Raw genomic sequence first — 17,355 nt, 5'->3', positions numbered from 1 at the left:
TAAAGTACGTAGTGCTTTTCCAAACTTCTCAAGATATCAACTGTTTCCGTTAATTAAAAAAATAGTAAAATAAAGGAATATGCGTAATATTTTCACACAATCAACAAGAGAACAATTTAAAAAATGTCATCGTTCCAAAGACAACGTACACATCCCTCCAAAGATAATCATACATCATCGGAGGTGCCAAAGGGTTTTGCCAAGGGTTTGCTGGTTATCGCCATGTCGTGATCCCCATTGCCAATGTTTCGTGAACCTTGCCGTTCATTTCATCAACGGGAGAAATACAAGTATAGTATAATCACAAACCATCTCTCGTTACTAATTACACTAATTTCAATGAAGCTCAGAAGTAAAGTTTATTGTTAAATTAAATCTAGAATTAATCACAAATTTCATTGACTTTTTGAAAATCAATCTCTGTTATATAAAATGTTTAATATAATATTATAATTAAGCTAAGAACTAAAGATTAATCGACGAAAAGATTATAGGACATTCTTTTTTTCATCATTATATTACTGAGTTATAATATCAAGTTAAAAAAAAATGCATTAATTACGAAATAAAAGCTCTTCTCAGGCGTCTCTGTGAAACGTCCGTTCGTAATGTAATCGCATAACGTGAATCATCAAAAATATCGTTACGTTCGCATAAATTCCAGCCGGATGAATTCTCGCGTCTAACCTTCGCACTGTCGCGTGTCACAATTGTTTCCATACGAAACGGAAGTTAAGTCTTCATACCGCTGTAAACGTGACTCCGAATGTGACTTCGGCTCGCATTCACGCTGCGCATGTTACCTCGAACTCGGTTACTTGATTCTCGCGTCCCGTGATAAAAATCGCGCGATTCTTGCATTTAATGAAACTCTGACCGGCCACACTTTGAGAACGTGGACAGCATTCGGTATTTTATCGCGTTTCACGTGAATCATCGGTTTTAGAAGAATTATTATATTGTACTCTGTGTTGATTGTGTGAGAAAAATGTTCTGATTAAACCAACAAAAGGTTCAACAAGAATGACATTTTAGTTATCATAACCAGAAATTCTGTTTGGTCTCAAACAAAAATGTCATCCTTGTCGAGCCTTTTTGTCGGTTTAATTAAAACATTTTTTTCAGTGTACATTTCAATACGCAATTATGAAAAAGAAACGTCTTGGCAAAAAGTAACGAAAAATTGCTTAAAAATATGAGATCATTCAAGCGGAATCAATGTCGAAAGTACGAACTCTGCGTTTCAGATCACGATGATTATTTTAACGATGTATCTTTAAGACAGATATGTATGTGTACGCTCTTCTACCCGCGCGTCTCTTGGGAAATGTCTCTTGGGAAATAGAGAGATTTAACATTAAATGGTTGCACGCGCGTTGCGCGGTACACGTCCCTGATCTAAGACACGTTTTGAGAAAAGCATCTCAATTCTGAATGTTGTGATGACTTAAATTAGATCTTGGCACACCCGGCCTGCCTCGGAATTCGGAGGCAGGCGTCAAACGCGAATGTCGCGAACTCGAGAGAGGGAGAGAAGCGAAAATTCACTTACCTTCCAACCGGCGCTGCTATTGTTGTCGCCCTTGTCCTTGAAGTAGGACACGTTCTGGACCATCCACTCGTAGATCTGCGAGAGGGTGAGCCGCTGGTCGGGCGCGCTGGTGATCGCCTGGGTGATGAGATCGGCGTAGCTGAGGTTCCCCCAGGCGTTCCTCCTTGAGGAGTTCTTCTTCACCGGCAGGAGACCCTGGGCGAGCTGCGCCTGATGGGGCGGCGTGCCACCTTCGGCGCCTTCCTTCGCGGTTGGCGCGTTACCCTCGACGTATCCTTCTGGTCGCGGTAACGGCCATGTATTGGATCGTGCGCGGGTCTGCGGCTCGAATCCGGTCTCCAGATCCGGCGAAGTGGAGAACTCGAACGAGACTCCCTTCTTCTGTGCCTGCTGTTGCTGTTGCTGTTGCTGCTGCTGCTGCTGCTGCTGCTGTTGCTGTTGCTGTTGCTGCGACGGAGTCATCGACCCCGACGCCGTGACCGGCACCGAATCCATCATACTTGCCGGGCCGTTTTGCCAACTCCGATCAAGTTCGTGATCGTACGCGTAATTCCCCAACGGAGATCGGTAATCTACAATCGATGACACCGTGAAGGAACTCCGTTCGCGTTCGCGCGCGATCGAGCGGTACCAGTCGGGCTGCGTTTTGAATCACTGTACGTGTACGTGGGTGTATGTATGTGGGGATGTCTCTCTCTCTCTCTCTCTCTCTCTGTGCGTGTGTGTGTGCGTGCGTGTGTGTGATGCGTGTGTGTGATATGTGTGTGTGAGTGTGGTGTGGTGTGTGTGTGTGTGTGTGTGTGTGATGGTGTGTGTGTGTGTGTGTGTGTGATGTGTGTGTGTGTGTGTGTGATGTGTGTGTGTGTATGATTATGCGTGTTCGACCTTCCTACGTCACCGCTTGGAAGACTCGTAGCAGTGCTCGTTCGCGCCGAATTCGAGTCAGTGCGGTGCTGCTGCTGCTGCTGCTGCCGCCACTCACGTCCGACGTCGTCGTCCCTTAACCCTTTTTAGACACTGTCAGGTTCTTCAACACATCACCATCGAACCAGAAACGATCGGGCGCGAGATGGGAATGTGCGACGTGACGCGCCACGATGCAAGGCGAGCTGAGGCGAGACGTGGCGAGGTGAGGCGAGACGAGGCGAGGCGTGGCGAGGCGAGGCGAGACGAGGCGAGACGAAGCGAGGCACGAAATCGACGCTCACGCACACCGGGAGACGAAGCTCCGTGCCGGAGCAATGGTTCGACGACGGCGGGTTCGCAGGAAGCGAATCGACTGCGCTCGCGTGCGACTGTCGACGGCGATGAACCAACTGAGGATTCCGACGGGAGCCGTTCTGCGTGCTGAAAGAGCGCGCGTGAGCGAGAGAAACGTAGAAGAAGAGCGTGGCAGCGGCGGGGGAGAGCGAGAGGGAAAGAGAGAGAGAGACAGCCGGAGCGCGAAGCTCGGCAAAGTGAGGAGAGAGGAAGAGAGAAAGGAAAAGAAGAGAGAGAGAGAGAGAGAGAGAGAGAGAAACAGATAGGCGCTCGGAGCAGCGGAAAGAGGGAGCAGACCACGTGGTCAAACTCTGTGTTTACAAGCCGTGCCGTCCGGGGGTCACGTGGCCATGTTTTGATAGGAAGTTGGCCCGCTACGGGTAGATGTACGCTCTATGTCGTCGTCGTTGACGATGGCTGCTCGAGCACGGTATCGCGACGTGATTCACGTGGACTCCAAGACTCCTCTCCTTCTGTATGGTCGGTGGGATTTTCGGTAGAGACCGCCGACGGCGCGAGACCGACGATGGCGATGATGACCTTTGGTGCTCTCGTTGCCCTTGGAAAACCGTTCCCCCTGATATCTCTCATCGATACCCTCGGATCCTCCACGCGCTGTCGCTCCGCGTGCGCGAGTACTCCTCTCGCGATCTTGTGCGGTTCTTGTCTCGACTTTTCCAAATTTCTGCAAACGTGAATGACGTGTGTAAACTGTCGTTCGGTTGATTGATAATTCCCTCGATCGAAGAAAGTGACAGGTTTGCGAGCGCGAATACTGTCGCCTCGCTTGGTGACGAGACCTCGTGAGAAACGACGTGAGATTCTCTCTCGCACGTATCGTCTGAGGAAAGAAAACCTATCCACTACGTAGAACTTGCCGGCAAGGCAGCGCGGCGCATACTGGCGAAATTCCTCCGGCCGGCGCTCGGCGGATTGCTCGGAACCGACCGAGCGGAGCCGAAGTTACTAGGAGCGAATTTGCGACGCCTGTCGCCGCACTTCGGCGCGCCGATCGTCCGACGGCGTGGCACGTGAGAGCGAAAGAGAGAGAGAGGGAGTGAGCAGGGAGAGAAACGAGGAAGAGACAACCGCCGAGCCGAGAGCCAAGAGCCGAGACTGCTGAGAGTGGCGAGAGTATCCTCGGCAAACGGTAGGGAGATGTACGCGGAGAGTATCGTAGAGTAGCGTAGCTGGTGGGTGTCTCGGCTGCCTCGGAAGGGGTAAGAAAGCCAGAGTGGGAGACGGGCGATAGTGGGGGATAAAGAGAAGGACGAATGGGAGCGAGAGAGACGGCTATAAATTGCAACTTTGTGCAACGTAAAAAGGAGTGGGAGACGAACGAGGGAAAAGGACAGGGTATCGTGCCGCGACTCCAAGGTAGGAAAAGGATGAAAGAACGCGACGGGAGCTGAGGAGGGAGAGTGCAGCGTGCTCGTACTGCTCGTCTACCGGGTGGGCGGGAAAAGGGGTATACGTTGTGCCCCTAGGGTTAGGCATCGCACTGCGCACAGAATCCGCGGGGAGGGAATTTGCACGCGGTGCATCTCCTCTCTCTCTCTCTCTCTCTTTCCCCCCTCCCTCCCTCCCTCTCTCTTGCTTTCTTTTCCTTCGTCTCTCCCGTCCATCCTGTCCTATCTCTCTTCTCAACCTCGTATCTCCTCCCACCATTCCGCCGCGATAGTCCTACGTTCTCTCGACTCGATTTTGCGGCAACCCTTCCGGTACTTTTTCGTATCGCTGCTCTGCGACTTGTAGAATCCAAAGATTCCCAACGGCCGATCGAAATAACTCGGCCTGTTGTTTTCGGTCTGCGTGCCTATCGAATGGTACAGCGTCCTCCGAAAGCCATGAAACATTCCTGAATATGTTCGCGAACATTGTTGTATCGCAGCGGCGCGGCGGCCGGATGTGAATTCTTCCAATTCGTCCAAGCATTTGGCGAAAAAAATTCAAGTATAGTTTGGTTTTTTTTTTACGCTTTCGTATAAAGTCTTGAATGATTAGCAGAAAGATATTTTTTTTCACGCTGCCTTTTATATTTCAAATGACCTACATTAAAAAAAGAAGAGTTAATTTTAAAAAAATTAACTCTAAACACTAAGTCTACAAAAGCTCAATAAATTATAATTTCAAATAATACGTCTCATAAAAGGAGCAATAAGCTTAGCGCACTACTAGTGCAACTAGATTTCTTACTTTCAAATATGCAATATACAACGATTCTTTAAACGTTTTGGTTCTCAAAACCATTCTCAGTGGATAAAAAAACTTACAATAACATAATTTTCATCTTCATTGTTTATTGGGACGCTGCTTTATGATCCTTCAAACTCTTCTTCAGTTGGAAAATTGTTATCATCTTATTTCAAATATCAGTTATTTACTCCGAGTGGTAATTCTTGGTCATTGTAAAATGAATATAAAGTTTCTTAATACGAAGTTAAAGATTGTGACATTTTTATAAACAAGTTGACAGAAACAAGGTCGACAGAAACATTGAGATTAAAAAATAAACAGATTTTAGATATAGAACCTTTTATGTTTAAAATCAAGAATGATATTATGCAAACGAAGTGTCACGAATTATTCTTACGATAAAATCTTCCAGTTAATATTCATAATTCAACTGAATCGAAACTTCATCTAAATAAATTTGAATCTCAAAAAACTTTACAAAGAATTTAAAATATTTCAAAGTTATGTTGGTATAATCAGAATTTTTAAAAAGAGATAAATGTATTTAAAATTATCATTAACGGTTTAAGTGGATTCTAAATGATAGGATCCTCTTAAAATGTCATAGAATCCCCTTAAAATGTTAGTGATAAGTTAGTTTTACGTTTCTTTTTAAAAAGTCTCCTTGAAAAGTATACAGAAAACGATTAGTGCGCACGTAGTCCAGAGTAGCTACGAAGTATTGTAGCTCTTTTCTAACTGCGTAGTTATTTTCGACGTGCTCCGTCGAGATCATATCCCAAGTATTCAAAGGAACTGTTTACCCGTCCTCAAAGAGGACCGTCAATTAAATGCACTTTCTATCACAACAGATTCTTTGGTACTTTTTACGTGCTCTTAATTATTCGCCAGTGCTCGATGTTGTCGAGCCGATCGAATAACTTGGAAACCCTCCTCCGTCCTTCAATTCGGCCATTGTCCGAGGTCTGTTGACATAAATCCCACGCGCTGAAGATATCCCCCATCCATAAAAAGAAGTCGGCAGTGCTGCTGAAAGGGCAGGTAAATCCGGCCATTGCAACCCGGTTGAAACAAGAAACGACGACGCGCTTGATGGTGGCCAAACACGTACACGCGAGTGTATATCCGTGTCGTCCTGTGCGGGCAGCCCGGGCTAACTTAAGGGGTACCTGTCACCATGTGTAATTATGCACTCTGAACCTTCGATTGTCCGGCGGATATCCCCGATGCACCCATTGCTCAATGTTGTTTGCGCGTGAGCTAAAAACAGCACGCCATAGCTCACCGCAAGTTCGTGTACGTACAACCGCGCGAACATGCCTGGCTATAAATAGAAGATGAATGGATTCTTAAGGACTACCTGATCGAGTAATTGTACAAACAATTTCGAGTACTGCAACTAACTATAGCATAATTGTAAATTATACTTGTATAATGGGCTGTATTAGTTTAAGTTCATTTACTTTACACCGGCAATAAATTGCTCCAGTCCCCCTGGCTGTTCGTTAATCCGGAAAAGGACCGAGATTGCTAGTATTTATCTAAGTAAAGAAAATATAATGGCAGGCAGTACGCGCGAAAACCCAATGGAAAAACCCAAACATGTTGACGTGTGATCAATTTCGAATTTTTTTCTAAATTCAAAAAAATATATACACTTGATATAAACAATAATACAATAATAAAATCTTATACATCTGTCAATTTTTATGCCTACTTTATTCGAATTTTTGAAATTCCAAGTGTAATATATATTTTCTACTCAATTATTTCCTTCCTTTGGCTGTCATTATGTTTAAGCGTATTCATTTGAGAGAGTTATCTACCATTTTTTGTATCAGAATTAAAAAGATATGTGACAACATAAAAGTTACGAAACGTTTGAAATTTTTTGAACGTTCCTAGATTTTTATTTCGACTGTACCCTTTTATGGGATCCCTTCAATTCATGCCAATCCCTAAGCATGTATCTCTTTCGCGCAGAGTTCAGATACGTGCTGGATAATAAACAACGGAAAACACGATTTTAGCATCTTTAAGTAGTCCGCAACCCCTAATCATTTTCAAGTACGATCCCGATTAAATCTATCCAAAAAGGTACATGAAAAACATACAAGCTGTTTACTTCGAAGACAGTATATAACTTGGACTTTTAAGTCTTTTTAAGTCTGCTGGCATATGTAATCTTATCATATACCTACTTTTAAATTTATTCGAATGAACATCAGACACAGACAATTAATTCTGAGTTTTGTATTATACATGTTGTATGTTTCACAGGACGCAGGAAAGCCAATATATAGCGTTGAAACAGTACGTCACAATTTGACAAAGAATACAATGAAATAATGAATTATAACAAATTTTACTTAAAAAAAGCTGTAAGATTTTAAAAATAGACTTCCGCTCTCTAATGGTCAAGCAATGGAACTGATATAATATATTACACAGATTTCTATATTTTCTGCGGATTCACATTTGCAGAACTTTTAACGCCAAGGGTGTCCATCTGGTTTTCATTTCATATCAACATTAACCCACGTCATACAGTACGCGAATATATAAATTAAACTCAGAATTCTGGCGTCGAATGTGCAGTATCAGCAATGTGGATACGGAATACTGCATTTCGAAAAGTAATTTGAATGCTTTTCAAAATGTAAGATACGTAGATATTATAATATCATTCTGTTATTTCGATTGCAATAATACATTTGAGATTCCATAAAATTAAGGTTACGGCATATTTTACGGGCAATCGTTTTTCCCGAAAAGTGGATCTTTCGGGGCGAAAAGAATCATTCCGAGGCCCTAAGTGCGAGACTTTATCGTGTGAAATTGCACATACGGAGAAAATTAAGGCCAAGTGAAAGAAAGCGCTAGCTGCCGGTAACTCGCAACCATTAGATTCTTCCAAAGAGAGGGATGGGGGGAGGGGAGGGGGACAAAGAGGAAAGTATAAGTTCGGACTATCAATTACATCAACCCAATTCCGGAGCTTACTTTACGCCGAATCGAATCCAACCAGCCTGCTAAATTTGTTACGTTAACGAGCGTTGCACTCGTCGAGTTTCTACCGCCACTGTGTGTAACTTTTTGTTTAGTTGGCTATGAAAATAAACGCGAATTACGACGTTCGTTAACTCGATCGGCGGCTATCACGGGTCGATAGTTCGCGTATGCAGCGCACATCTCGCGTTGGCTAAGTTAGGATAGTGCAGTCGTCTATGAAGTTTCCATGAGAATGAACATGTAATTGGATCGTGTATATTTATTTATGTAGTAAATATATTTTATAATTAATATCAGTAATTAATAATTAAAATATGAAGAGCTACACGACTCTTTTCAACTATTTTATTTTTATAGATGTATTTTTTGTTTTACAGTATATAATGCAATATTATTATAACTATTGACGAGAAAAATCTGGTTTAATTTAAAATGTACATCATGAAGAATGTTAATTGAACATTTAACTATATGTGTCTCGTTTTAAAGTCTTAATTTACACGTCCAAGTCACCCACAGAGTTTATTGACTGGATCTATAATTATCACAAATTTCAATGGAAAATATTTTTATTCTAATGAAATGCCAGAATGTATAGAATCGAAATATCGAATATTATAAAAAGATTTTGATAATAATTGAAAAAGTTAAGTAAAAAAATATTAAAGAACAATTTGTGAAAAGAGTGCGATAATCACAGTTTTTTTTTCCAAAAATCACATCTTTATGATAAAAAAAGATACAAATAAAAATAAATAGTATTTTCGAAAGAGGTGAACTTTAAGAAAACAAATACATTATATTAATTTATTTCAGAAAGTATAATTATTTGCATGAGTGAAATGGGGGGCATTTTTATACATGCTCGGAATAATGATATCGAAGATATGTCGAGTATTTTCTTCTTTAAAAATGCAATAAAAATATTTTATATTAAATTTATAATGATTTCGACATTATTTACTCACGATTTTATAACCAAGAAAATAGAGCGATCGTTTCGCCAAGACGCTTCTCTTGCAAAAATGCTTTTTTTTTTACAATAAATATACGTTTATAAGACGCGCGCGACAACATATATACTTGAACATACAGCACTAATAAACATTTACTAAAAATGAATGTTCACTTTCGGCAAAAATCTGTCAAATTTACATTTGACGAATCCAAGTGAAACTTTCATTACATCATAATTAGCATCAAGATGACAACGAAACAATTGCATCACGGCGAATTGCAACGACAAAGAAAGGTTCCAAGTTTTTTTTTATCCCCTCACTTTAACTCTGCAATATTAACCGTACAAAAATTACGGCCGACTAAAATTTTCACTCGGGCCCAAATGACCCACTCATGTAATTGAGGGTTAAGTTTTCACTCTGTCGGAAATTTATATATCAATTATGCAACGTAGATTTCACTGTTGATACGGTATCATAAAGTATTCATACTAACAGATAATCACTTATAATATATATCGTAAATAGAGTTTTCAGAAATATATATATTAAATACATAATTTGAAAAAATAAGAAAAATTACGCATAAGATAATCTTAATTTTTATTTCAAATATATGTATTAATATTTAATATTATCCTACTCTCTGAACGTCTTTGTGCTAACGTGTCTTACCTCACAGATTATCGTTAACATTATTACATAATCTGAAATGTAAGATTTGAGTATTTTGTTAAATACGACAGATAGCATTATTACCATTTTATGAATATATGTTAACGATATTCCAATTTGCTTCGCATCGCATCTTCTATATTAAATTTATATGTCATCGATTTTATTTTTACACTGAGGAAGATCCAAATGAAATGTTAACATTATTACATAATCTGAAATGTAAGATTTGAATATTTTGTTAAATACGACAGACAGCATTATTATCATTTTATGAATATATGTTAACGATATTCCAATTTGCTTCGCATCGCATCTTCTATATTAAATTTATACGTCATCGATTTTCTTTTTACACTGAGGAAGATCTAAATGAAATGTTTATCAATTTTTGCTCAAGAATAAAGTATACGATTTCACACACGTCTAACCTGTATTGGATTGCATTGGCTGATTTACATTTATCCTTGGATTTAATACTACCATTATTGTATAGCATTAATAAAATATATTATAATATGCAAATAATTTTTTAAATCTGTTTTAATTTCTTCTTCCAAGAGGTAATAAGCTATTTTTGAAATTTCTGATATTTAAAAGAATGCACTTTTAGTTGTTTTATTTTATCTTTGATTATCTTTTATCTTAATTTGTGTCAATTTAATACAAATTTCCACGGTATTCACCTCTCTTCTCCCACGGAAGATAACGCGCTTGCGTTTACAGCTTTAAATTACAGATTCAAAGTTGTGTAGCTTCTAAAGATTTTCTGGTTTCTGCATTACTCATTGTTGGTCAAACTAATACGATAAAACTGCCTCACGCACATTCTTTATATTAATATATTATTATTTTTCAATATTTTAATAGAATTTATATTAATTATATATTATACATATATATTTTTAATATAAAATGTATGTAACGGCAGTAGATACTACTACACAGTCGTAGATGGCTGGTCGATAGATGGCGACAGCGGGTTGTCTGACTAGCAGACAGCTGGTGAAAGGCGCCTTTTACACACAACCGCTTGAATGGGAGAACGAGCCGGCTCAGCCGGCTCAGCCGGCTGCTTCTGCTGCTTCTCGTCAGCGACTCGGGCGACTGGTTGTCAGAGCAGCCGACCGGCCGGCACTTGGCGTACCATCGTCGCGGCGCGCGGTACGTTCGCACGGTTGTCCGTTGTGCGTCGTCGTTTCGCGCGTTTTCCCGATTCAATCCCGATTCATAATCGTCCCGTAAAAAAGTGTTGCGCGAAAGAATTTTACAAGTGGCGGCATTTTCAAAAAAATCCCCACCGCAATGCCGCACACGCACGCCTTTCGAAATTCGAGCGTCGACTTGTAACGCGCCGCGTGTCGTTTCGATCTTTCGTGATCCAACAGGAGTACGGAGTGAAAGTTGTGTGAGTGAAGCTGAGAGGAAAAAAGGGAGGGGAAAAAAAAAAGGAAAGCAAGTCGCGGTGACGCGATAGCAAAAAATATACGAATAGTTGGATAGTGAGAGAAAGAAAACATCGCGCGCGCGCAGCATGAGACCGCGCCGGTGGCACGGAGGATCCGCGGAGTTCGGTCGATTTCGCGGATCAGCGTGCAGCGATGCGGTGCTCCGGTGATAAGGGAGGACCAGCGCTAAAGTGTGTTATGCGCGAGTGCGGCCGATTAGGGCCGGGGATAGGGTACTCAGCAGCAAGCCGCCGGCACGAGCATCGTCGTCGCGATGCCGTTTGTGATGCGGAAGGTAGAGCCGCGGCACGTGTGCCGCGGCCACGTGCCGGCGGGCCCGCATCCGGGCTGGCCGGTGGGCGCCGAGCTCGAAGCGGTGGCGAACGGCACCCTCACCACCTCCCTCAGACAGTTGGCCTCTCTCCTCACCGTCGCGGAGGACATCTTCGCGAACCTCACCGCCGAGCTAGCTCAAGTCGCCGAAAGAAGCGGACACCTACGTCATAAGCTCGACAAAGTCGAAGAGCGACTCTGCACCGTTGATCCCAAGAAGATACCAGTCCGTGAGTATTCGGAATCATTTATTTTTTTTTATCTTTTTAATCGGATTAATTGATCGGCTAACAAATACGTTCGTTCAGAGGCTGCGATTTTATCGCTACGTCACTCGTGCCGATACTCGTCCCTACTACAGTGCAGTACTGTAAAAGACAGCAAAATTGGTGCTTGTTAGTTCCTTCGATCGTCGACAGTGATTGCCGGAGTATAAAGTTTAAATTCTCTGAGAATAACGAAACAAGTGAGAAACGACTATATTCCTATGCTTATAGCGTGACCATGGAAACGCTGCTTTAAAGTAGTACTGCCGTTGAATAAAGTTAGAAACTAGAAAGCAAATTGCCCCAGGGGATAGACGCTGTACGACGTACACGCAAACAAAATCAACGCGAGACATACGCTCACATTCAAATTGCTCCAATTTTCTAAGATAGCTCTCGATAGTTGTAATAGGTTTTGCGCCGTCACAATCGGGACAATTCTCCAAAATGTTTACATTTTAATACGTTGCGATCAAATTCAAATTCAATCGACAAGCAGTCGATTGAATTCATTGAGCTAAGAATTTTGACTAGTTTCTATTCTTGTAGATTTTAATTTTTCCACATCTTCCTTTAGCGAAAATTTAATAGAGTATCATTTCTTTTGCGAAATATTTATACATTCTAACTAACTTCTTTCTCGTAGTTTCTCTGTCGTTATTTTTTTCGATTTTTTATTTTTTACCTAAAGAAATGTGAAGAAACAACATCCCCGTTTGATTTTATAGTGCATTCCAGGGGGAAACGAAGATAAATAAGAATATAAAAGGAAAGGAATGCTACGAACAGAATTACGAGGAAAACATTCCGGATTATTACCTGGTCTGTACCGTGGGAAACGGATTACGATGTGTGTCCCGAAACTAAGTTTCACCTGAGCAGGGTATATTAGCTCCTATGAAGGCATAAAGACTTTCTTATTCTCAGTCCTAGTCCTATGCATTTATCTCAGAGACAAAAAAAGCAAAAGACTTAAAAATGTGTGTGCGTGTGTGTGGTGTGTGCGCGCGTGCGTATGTGTGAGGATTACAAGAACCGTTAATGAATCGTTTGAAGATGTCGAACCTATCCACTTCAGTCTCTGAAGTTGTATTAGAGGTAGATAATGTCTGAGAATTAAGAATTTTTAAGAACCTATAAAATATCTATAGAATGACATCTTCAAACGTGTACATTCCATCTAAAAATTCAAAAAAAAATATATATATAAATTGTTTATCTATGTACATATCAAAGATTTAATAATGGATCAAGTTGTAAGTTATAAATCTTGTATACAGTGGTTAAAAACATGAAAATATAGATTTGAAATACATATAATAAAAGAGTTACATTAAAATCCTCGAGCAACAAAATTAAATTTTTTTTACATCAAATAAACATTCTTCCTATTTACGACGTTTAAAAGTCTATAAAGAAATAGTAAGGCGTTAAAAATTGGATAATCTCGAGCTGTAACTTTGTTAAAGCCCTTTCGTTGAATTTAACGTTTGAAAGAATTAGTATTATAAATTCTGGTCATGCCTGAATGCGGCAGCGATTGAAGAGCGCAATCGAAAGGCTAAAGGAAAAAGTTTTCACCGACCGAAATTGCTTTAGCTCTAGTTTAAGTATCATCGACGCCGGCGGAAAATTAACGTCAGGTTTGAATCGGAGCCACTTTTTACGACGCACGCGATCTCCGTTACTCCGAATAACCATAAAATCAAGAAAATCACGATTTATCACCACGCGATTTTGCCGTGAAAACAACGATGTGCTTTTCTTCCCAAGATCAAGTCTTATATAAGTTACAAATGCTATAGAAATGCATTAGAAATTAAATAAGAAAAGAATATCTTTTTTTTTTTCAATATCTTTTATGTCTATTTATATTAAATCTGAAAACGCACCACACTCATATATTTCTTATCATATTATAATAAAATTAAATTAAATCTTTGTAAATAATTAAATCCTCCTCCTAACTTCTGTCTAAGATCAGAAATCATAATTATATCGGGTTGAATGTGAAACAAAAAAAATTGTTGCCGTAGACGAAATACATATCGGGTTGAATGTTCTATCGATACATACAGCTGAGGCTTCTTTTTCCCGATCGAGGGAGGAATCTTTCACCTTTAGGGATCGTTCATTGGGCCTCGGAAAGAAGGCCTAGGAAAGATCCCGTGTTTTTTCCAGCCTCTCGTACCGCCAGTCCCGAGTCCTGCAAAGATGCTACACCCTGAGACAGCTGACTCAGGTAATCGGCCGCACAAACGGCGCCGGGCCTCGGATTCTTCCCCGTGGGTTCCCGGTGGGAATTTTAATTCCCAAGGGTGAAACAGGCTCCGTCGCCGCCGGGAAGAAGCAGATAAAATAACGTCTGCCGGGTGTAATTTAATACCGGTGTGCGCGTTTATACGTCTCGATGTATTCGAATGTATTCGATTTGTGAGAGCGATGTTCGCTTATCAAATTTATTTTCAAAAATATTTTTCTCTTTGATTTCTCTTTGATACTTCACTTGATACAAACACAACGTAGTATTTTTAATTGTGTAATATTTTTAATTATCATTTACATGGAATTAATATGTACCAAAATGCTTTAAAAGATTATTAAGGCATCGTTGCGACACACGATTTAATAATTTATTACGTCCGCTAGATAATATTCCTATGCGCCGCCGACATTTCACGTAACTTCTCTTGAAGCTGCACGAGACCTGCGAGCAGCGCGGTTGAAAGTATAGCTAGCCTTGAACCTTCAGGCTCAAGTAAGTATCTCGCCAGGGATATCACGGATTCTGGCGAAATCAGAATTTACGTTCTCGAGGGGACATTGAAGTCGAGATGAAGAAAACGGAGGGATAAAAGAGAGAAGGAAAAGGAGGGACTATTGACATAAACATATCACATATTACATAAATAAATAATTTTATGGATACGTGTGTACAAATACTTAATTTTAGATTCGCTAAGAGTTTCTCCTAAATACATATACTTGCAAACACATGTCTACAAGATTCCATTTGAAATTGATTCCAAAAAGAAATATTCAAGTTAAAATTACCAGCGATATTTTTATTACATAAATATATTATCAAATACAATACTCTCAAGAAAGTTAACGTTTAATCGAATAGTTCAACTTAGAATTAGCAGAAACAAGGTATGCAAATCTTTATCTTTCCTTTAGTTACCTAAACGCAACAGTACAACAGGACAAATGAACTGTTTATATGTCAACAATAAGGCTCGTATGAATAGTCAGTTAGATAAATGTGTATAAATTCAGGAAATCATAATATTGACATCGGAAATCTAATATCGCTAATGCGGTTCTGTAATATCGTTTCTGTCGAGCGCGTCGAGAGGATAGCAGTCGACTGGCTTCTGCGGAAATGGCTATACGCAGGATGTGGTTCGACCTGGTCGAGCAGGTTCACAGCACTCCGAACTGCGAGCGAACGGTTAGTTTGATAGGCTTCCCATTGAAAAGAGCTATTCAGTCTTGAGAAAAAAACATTTTTCTCTCAATTCTGTATTAATTGACAACAAATACCTGCTCTTTTTGTATTTGGAGAAACTTGTTATTACACAAAGAGACACTATAGCAGCGTGACGAAACAAATGATTCTTTTTAGACATTTACTGGAATTTTGTCATGTATTCTTTTGTGAACATATTGACTTTCACTTTTCAAATACTACATTTAAAAACACAACAGTAATTGTTTTTATCGCATTATTGTTTTTCTTGAGGATGAAATACTTTATACAAGGGAATGTTTGAATAAAGTTTACTTTCACACACGTTTTAGTATTAACCAGATTTTGATTTAGTATTAAATATGAAACTGCGCGAAACCGCTCGCTTTCCCTTCGGTAAATATGATATTTCAAATTTACTGTTGCCCCTTTAGGCAAATATACGAGAACCTTGTAATCAAACCTCTGCTACCTGCTTAAATAATCATATTTTAATGAAGGCACTAATTCATAAGCACGTTCTGCAACGTTTCCTCTTTTAAATTCATAATAAAACATGGAAATTTTATGTGGCTGCGGTATTTATGTGAAAAAACACATGTCTGATTTTTTTTAATCATAAAGGATTGATGTACTTTAATAAGTATAAATTAGATTATACAAGATGCCCAATTATACAAGAATGTATCTGATAATTTTTTTAATTCCATTTTTTCTCTGAGAAATACAGTTTAACAATTTTTTTTATAAAGTAACAGTGCTTAAGAATTATTATAAATGTATGGCTTACAAAATAGAGTAACAGATATGACTTCACATTCTGTTAATGCACAATCTATTATTAACGAACTTGTTTGAAATCTATTGATCGTTGTACACTTTTTTTTCTGGTAACGTAAAATTTTATACTATTGCTACCTGAGAATTAAAGAATTAAAAAATTTCTCGCGTCAGCTGTTTTACTCGAAATTTTCCCCTTTTTACCCTATGCACCCCACTATGAATATATCACGGACCCACGTGATGCACGAATAATAACGACGCGGACGGAAATAAAAGTAGGCCGCAACGGTCCTCGTCTGCAGCTTCGTCTCTGAGTTTTCACCATCCCTCGTCGTTGCCTCCTTTATTTCCTCATCCGGCTTCTTACTCTTACTTCCGGTTGCCAGCTGGCATCGAAGAATAGGAGGGGGCTCATCGAGGGGTGACGCAGCACAGGAGAGGTAGGCATCTAGGCAAGGCAAGGGGACTTTCCCGCTTAATTTTAGTTGGCTTGACACCGAGGCACGTGTTCTGAATAAAACTGCTCTTTACCGCGTTAGAGTACATCGTTATGAAAAAAGTTTGTAAGCGATAAGGTTTATCCGCTCCTTATAAATATCGGCAAAATATATATTGACTTATCTATGGCGAAGCATCGTCGAAAAGCAAAAAAGTTTGAAGATGTCTGGAAGAGAACTCCATGAAAATTGAGTATATTAAAAAATACTGTTGAATATTTATATATAAATTATATACAAATGTATACGATCGATGTATGTACTTCTAGCAATTATTGTTCTGCACAAATATACTTTATTTAGTTTCCTATGAACATTACAGATAACCAGTTCACGAATACATTTGATAATCACATTAATTGAAAACAAAAGAAGATGCTAAGTGAATAATTGTAACGATTAAATTAATTAAATTAATGACAGTTTTTCACAAGTAGATAAGAGTGATAATACTTTTACGACATACATGAGATTGACGCGTGTTGCAACCGATGACGCTTAATCGAGTTTATCTTTCTCACGGTAACTGTAAAAAGACAACAACTCTCGGAGAAATAACGAGCACAGCTCACGAACGTGAGGAATTTTTCGGGCTCATGTTATTCTTTTCTCTTTTTTTTCTTTCGGAGATAGCAAGTATATTTCCTCGAGCAGCCACTTTAACCCTCCTCATCTTACACCACGTGCTCGTAAGACAGGAACAGATGCCCCTTGATGATCGCAAGAGTATTTTCGGTGGTCACGAATTTCTGTCTTGGGAACGAACGAGACCAAACGCAACGACCACGAAACGAGACTCTACCTTGAGATTTTCTCTCGCAGCTGCATATTTTATCTCCAATTCTAAGAATGTTAACAAGAATTTCAGAAAATAAAATTATTAAGATTAAAAAAACGTTCGA

At 39.9% G+C, this 17,355-nt stretch overlaps 2 protein-coding genes across 5 annotated transcripts in view; one reads left to right on the top strand and one right to left on the bottom strand.

The window, feature by feature from the left end:
• Positions 1–3,934, bottom strand: part of foxo (forkhead box, sub-group O) — a 176,102-nt gene extending 172,168 nt beyond the window's left edge. For 2 of the 4 annotated variants that reach the window (XR_015546182.1, XM_087409569.1), the window contains exon 1: positions 1,553–3,933. Coding sequence is in view for 1 of the 4 variants with exons in the window: in XM_087409569.1 (XP_087265695.1) it covers positions 1,553–2,050 (498 nt within the window). In the remaining 3 variants the exon portion in view is untranslated. Of the gene's footprint in view, positions 1–1,552 lie in introns of all 4 variants that reach the window. The other 2 variants (XR_015546183.1, XR_015546181.1) reach the window with 2 other exon arrangements.
• Positions 3,935–10,661: 6,727 nt separating this feature from the next.
• Positions 10,662–17,355, top strand: part of gukh (NHS actin remodeling regulator GUK-holder) — a 132,649-nt gene continuing 125,955 nt past the window's right edge. Inside the window, exon 1 of the mRNA XM_087409880.1 lies at positions 10,662–11,665. Within this exon, the coding sequence (XP_087266006.1) occupies positions 11,377–11,665 (289 nt within the window). The 5' untranslated portion in view covers positions 10,662–11,376. The remainder of the gene's footprint in view (positions 11,666–17,355) is intronic.

The sequence above is a fragment of the Acromyrmex echinatior genome, chromosome 9 (genome assembly GCF_024713525.1).
Source record: "Acromyrmex echinatior isolate Ae372 chromosome 9, ASM2471352v2, whole genome shotgun sequence".
In the NCBI taxonomy this organism is placed as follows: domain Eukaryota; kingdom Metazoa; phylum Arthropoda; class Insecta; order Hymenoptera; family Formicidae; genus Acromyrmex; species Acromyrmex echinatior.
This window is presented reverse-complemented; position numbering and strand designations above follow the sequence as displayed.